The sequence below is a fragment of the Orycteropus afer genome, unplaced genomic scaffold (genome assembly GCF_000298275.1).
Source record: "Orycteropus afer afer isolate SDZICR_OR568_19922 unplaced genomic scaffold, OryAfe1.0 scaffold00069, whole genome shotgun sequence".
Lineage (NCBI taxonomy): Eukaryota > Metazoa > Chordata > Mammalia > Tubulidentata > Orycteropodidae > Orycteropus > Orycteropus afer.
In genome coordinates this window covers 1,935,742-1,941,436 of record NW_006921656.1, presented here as the reverse complement: position 1 = coordinate 1,941,436, position 5,695 = coordinate 1,935,742, and the positions used below count along the sequence as shown (strand labels likewise).

Genomic DNA, 5,695 nt, shown 5'->3' with positions numbered 1-5,695 from the left:
TTGGATGTTGATCTTATATCCTGCGACTTTGCTAAATCCCTCAATTAGTTCCAGTAGTTTTTTGATTGAATCTCTTGGGTTTCCTTTCCATTTATTGGCTGCCTGAGGTCTTTGGGGTGTGTGTCGGGGGGTGTGGTGTGTGCCCTCAGCCTGGGAGGGACACAAAGCCCCAGTGTACTTCTCCCCACAGAGAGACTGCAGCTTGCAGCTCTGTCGTAGAAACTGCCCCATTAACAACCATATCCTTAGCTGTAGATTACAGCCTGTTTTACAAAAGTTCTGCTGTAAGAGCCTTCATCAGGATGGGGGTGACAGAACAGAAGTCTACTTCCAGGGAGAGGCTCAAAGCATCCCGGTTTAGAGGCTGACGAGCAACATGTCACAGAGGGAACAGCCCTCAGCCACCAAACTCTCCAGCCTCTGAGGCATCTTTCCTGGGACTCTCAGTCTATTGGTAGGGACAACGTGGGTATCAGAGCCTAATGCCCACCACGGGGTGCAGCAGACACAGCGATGGATGAGGGGGGCTGGGGAGCTACAGAAGCAGAGGCCTGGAGCCAAGGCTCACAAAGCCTATGATCGGTTTTGAACCCATCTTTGTATAAGGTGGGAGATTAGGTCACGGTTGCTATTGCTCCAGCACTCTGTGGAAAAGGCTATTCTTCCTCAAGGGAATTCACTGTTGGCAATCTGTCAACAATCAGTGGGGCACACCCGAACACACCCCTTTCGAGAAAAATACTAATGATTTCAAGCCTGTTCTCCCTTCTTGCTCTGACTTCTCACCTTTGTAGTAAGTACTGTCTTCCATGTATCGAGACAATCCAAAGTCTCCCAATTTCACACAGTCTGAGGAAGACACCAGCACGTTCCGAGCAGCAATGTCCCTGGGAAAGGAAGAAGTTAGGGCAGTAAATTTAACACAAGACCACACAACAATCAAACCCACAAACTCACTTGCACCACGTTAAGATAGTTACTCTAAAAGAGGGCTTGTGTTTCTCAGAGGTTTAAAAAGATACTCGTGTTTTTATGTCTCAAACACACTCCCTCTGGCGAGTAGACACTCAGGAACCAAGAATGGCCAGTGTATCTCAAATAACACAACCACCTCTCATCTTTCGTCATGTCACTTCACTGAGCACGAACAGATGACACACCCAACACTTCTACAGAGATCTCGTTAAAGTAAATGTCACCTGCAGAACACTTCAAAGTGACTTTGTGGTGCAGTCTGGTTTAATGCCAGAGAACAGTTAAGAAGAACACACCTCTAATACAATATCTGACAAACAAATTGAAGGGTTTTTGGTTGCATTCGGACAGCAGACAGATACGCCACATGTCACTGCTGACACTGGTCAGCGGGGACCTCAGGAACTGTGTCCGCCTGCTCAACTGCTCTAGGGTCAGGTGTAGGCTCTCAGCAGTGTTAGCAGAATGAACAAAGGACCCCAAACAGCACACCACGTGGGAACTCCATGTGCGGAACACTCCTCTGAACACATGCCCCACAGGAAGGGATGCAGCACCATTTTCTGCTGACCTGCACGGCAGGCCCCAACAGTGCCAAGGGGTCTGCAGTGCACAGCGTCTCTTCTCTCCCTGCCTCTCCACCACATTCCAAAGGCAACCACCTTCCCAGGTTCTTTCTCTCTTTTTATAAAAATAATGTTTTATTGTGTCTTGGGTGAAGGAGCCCTGGTGGTGCAATGGTTGAGTGGTCAGCTGCTTACTCAGAGGTTGGTGGTTCAAACTCACCAGCTCCTCCATGGGAGAAAGATGAGGCGGTCTGCTTCTGTAAAGATCGACAGCCTTGGAAACCCTCTGGGGCAGTTCTACTCTGTCCTACGGGGTGGCTGAGTCAAAATCGACCTGGCAGCAGTGGGTTGGTGTTTCTGGTGAAGGTTTGCACAGCAGTTGAGGTTCCCTTTCAACAAGGTCTATACAAACTGTTCAGGGACCCTGGTCACAGTCTTGGCAATGTGTGAACAGTCTCATGACTTCCGCCCCCGTTGTTCTGTTTCCGTTCCCCTCCATTCTCATCTTTGTTTTAATGTCATTGTTAACCATCTGGTCTCATGTACGTGATTTTTTTAAGGCGCTCAGTACTCATGGATGACACTATTTTCTAAGCCAATTTTGTATTTAGCTTTGCCAATCTCTCACTTCAGAGCTCTATGAAGGTGTCTTACCTGTGTACAAATCTTTTGCTCTCTAGATATGCAAGAGCTGTACTAAGCTGGTAGGCATACAGGATCAAAGACGCCAGATCCAAGCTGTATTTCCTCACTTGCAAAAATGACCTCAGCTTTTGGGACGGTGACCAAAATGAAAAAGAGAAAGAATTAGGGACAGAGAACAGACATTGTCAGCAAACACGTGACATTCAACAGTGATGCTGATTCCAAACAGAGTGAACCACAGGAGGCGGGTTTCCAACCCTCCCTTCCGAGAAGCGAGAGGCAGAAACCTTCGCCCTCAGGAATTAGGGTTCTTCACTGTTCTCTTTTGGAATCTACTGTAAATTTACAATTTTTATTTGTGTAGTTTACACAAATATCTGACAAAAAGAGATGTGTTTCAAGGGAATGAATAAGATAAAAGCAAAGTGCAAAATATTGCTAAATAGTAGTAGTCAGAGAACAAAACAATCTAGTTACTATTTAAATAACCCATCAGTTCACTGCTCCTTCAAACTGCCTTGCACCCCTGGGCACCCGAGGGCAAGGCTACGAGGAAGGGGCCCAAGGGCAGTGCAGCTGTAGATGCAGGAGGATGCAACGGCACATGGGGAGCATCTACCCCATTGAGCTCACTGGTCCCTGCTCAGCTAGATGCCAACATCACAAAGAAGGGCAGACAACCTTAACACCCTAGTTCTATGAAAGCAGTAAATGAGAGACACGTTCAACAGAATCTTTTTAAGCCAGGAGAATTAGCACATTTTCTGAAAGAAGTAGGAAAACAGTATGAACAAAAAATATACACAAGTACCCCACGAACTTGGAAACGCAGGGCAGGCAAGACGCATCCCTTCTGATGCATCGTCACACCCTGCCACCCGTGCAGGTGAGACGGTAGTGTGGGCCCTGCAGCGGGGGCCCTTGCAAAGCAGGAAGGGCCGCCCGTTCTGTGAAGAGGGCCAGGCACCCAGCTACTGTCGCTCTACCAGTACCTGGAAATGCCAGGTACTCATAAAGGGCAAAACTGCTTGGTTGCCTTTTCATAAGGACTATGTGTCATCATTTAGAGATTTTCAGAAAAACAGCTCCTTTATATAATGTTAGCACCAGGAAGGGTCACCATCTGAAGCTGCCTTGTTTGTGACACCCAGATCCCCAAGGTGGGCTGACAGCAGATCCCCACTGTGCAAATGCCCAGAAGGCCCGCAGGGTTGGTGGGCACAGAGAGCCAGGCCCAAGAATCTGATTTCTGCCCCGATTCCAGGAGGGGAAGCTGGGCTGCAGCTCTTCCGGACCGCCTTGGACAGCACTAGTGAAGCGTGTCCGTGTTCTAGAGAAAGCCAAGCAGGCAGGTCCGTCCATGCCCTTTATTCACGTTTGAAAAAGAAACGGATTCCTGTCAGTGGCTCCAGAGAATACTGCCGAATGAATCCTCACAAAGATGAAGGGGCGGTTTCTTAATTCAGCCGCAGCTCAGCCACCCTCGTCAGCTCCTTCTATCCTTAGATCACTGAGCTGCCTCTCCAGGCCACGCCACTGGGGGGAACGTGAAGACATTGCCCTGTGTTAGCTCAACCCAAGCCTCGACGCATCCATCTGAAACCAGAGCCCTCCTGATAATCCAAATGATCAGATGCAACACCGCGGTCAGTGGCTGTGACCACCAGGACCCCAGCCCCCAGCCAGAAGGGAAGGCGGGAGCGCAGTACCTCCCCAAGCGTGCACAGCTCCATGATTATCCAGACGGGGTTCTCTGTGATGACACCGATCAGCTTCACGATGTGAGGGTGGTCAAACTGTCGCATGGTCACTAGGAAGGAAGGTGTCCAGTTATTCCTCGAAAAAACGCCTGTTTTTCTGCAAACTAGTTTGATAGTAACATAAGGCTGAAGTTGTGGGCACCGCGAGCTCCATCTTGCAAACAAGCCAGTCAGGCTCAGCAGTGGGATGAACCAGCACCCATGTGCATGAACAGGCATGGCAGATTTTGGGGGGGGAGGCACCCAGGTAACACTGCGAAGACTTTCCAGGGGACAGTATCTTGAAAATATAGGGTTAATGAGCCCTTTCATCTCTATGCACAAATGTGACCTTAGGCTAACTTTCTGGGCTTTCCCCTGGAAATGTCTTAAGTTGAAGGTATAATTTTGTTACCAGGTAACACAGCAGAAATCACCAACTGGTAGGTACACTGCACCTGACCTGGGGACTGACAAACACCTGGCAGGAAGCCATCACTGCCGTTCCCTTCAGGAGGGAGACTCTGGGAAATGGGAAGGTCCCTGGAAGCCACGCCTGTGGGCTATTGCAGGAATTTCTGTTTTGGACACAGGGTGTCTGAGCCAGACCAGCTCCTACAGCCACTGTGCCTTGTCCCCTTGCATTTCAGTGGGCCCTTAAGGGGCTACAGGAGAGTCACTCTGGAGCTGCCGTGAGGACTCCCAGGCAGAGAGACGCCCAGCACTGCCTCGCTGGGCTGCTGGCCCTGCATTCTCGGGGCTCCCCAGCAGAGCCCGGCCCGGCCCGGCTCCGTCAGTCTGGGAGTCTGATGGAGCCTCTGGTGACCCAGAAGGAGCACTGCACTTACACATCCCAACCCACATGCACAGACACCCTTCTGACCAGCTGCCCAGAGACAACTTCTGATAGTGGGGCTGAAGACATCACTGCACAGGGGGCCAGCTGTTGTCAGTCTCAGGGCAATCTCCAAAGAGCTGCAGGATCACAGATCACAAGTGACCATAAAGGCCACCCACTTCAGTGGTCCCCAAAGCACTTGTCTCCCACAGGCTTTTAAAACAGAAAACACACACGTTGATTTGGGGACCAGTGCAGGACTGACTCTCACGGTAACGAGCAGGAACAGCAACACAGAGCAGAGGGATTACTGACGACCATCCCCAATGGCTCAAGTTCACAGGCATGTGAGCAGCGTCCAGGAACACTGTGGAAGACTAAGAAGTGGGCAGAAGCACACTCAGAGGTGCCCTGCGTAGCTGACTCCCTATAGGGTCACTCCAGCCTCATTGTTTGCGAGGGACTCTACCACCTGGTAAGTTACAGCAAAGTGACAATAAGGCACAGCATCCTTGTCCACAGAAGTGCACGCTAGGCATGCCTGGTGGGTGTGGCATAATTAACTTTATGCTCCCTTTATCAACTCATTTCAGAATTCCTCATCCCTCCTGTGTGTGGTTCTGGGAATTCTCTGAGCCAGCTAACATCTCAGGGTCTCCTTCTCACCTAGTGAGCCCCCACCCTTCCATCCACTCTTCCCCCGGCCTGTCAGGGAAATGCACACATTCGCTCCCCAGCGCAGTCCTGTCAGGGAAGTGCACACATTCGCTCCACAGCGCAGTCCTGTCAGGGAAATGCACACATTCGCTCCACAGCGCAGTCCTGTCAGGGAAGTGCACACATTCAGTGCACAGCGCAGTCCTGTCAGGGAAGCGCACACATTCGCTCCACAGCGCAGTCCTGTCAGGGAAGCGCACACATTCGCTCCACAG

General features: G+C 50.6%; 1 protein-coding gene across 1 annotated transcript in view; it reads right to left on the bottom strand.

The window, feature by feature from the left end:
* The window catches only part of PTK2 (protein tyrosine kinase 2), a 190,187-nt gene that overhangs the window by 51,643 nt on the left and 132,849 nt on the right, over positions 1-5,695 (bottom strand). The window contains exons 19-22 of the mRNA XM_042780908.1: positions 4,389-4,449; positions 3,896-3,996; positions 2,196-2,311; positions 787-887 (exon numbers count right to left, since the gene is read on the bottom strand). Coding sequence (XP_042636842.1) covers positions 787-887; positions 2,196-2,311; positions 3,896-3,996; positions 4,389-4,449 — 379 coding nt within the window. The remainder of the gene's footprint in view (positions 1-786; positions 888-2,195; positions 2,312-3,895; positions 3,997-4,388; positions 4,450-5,695) is intronic.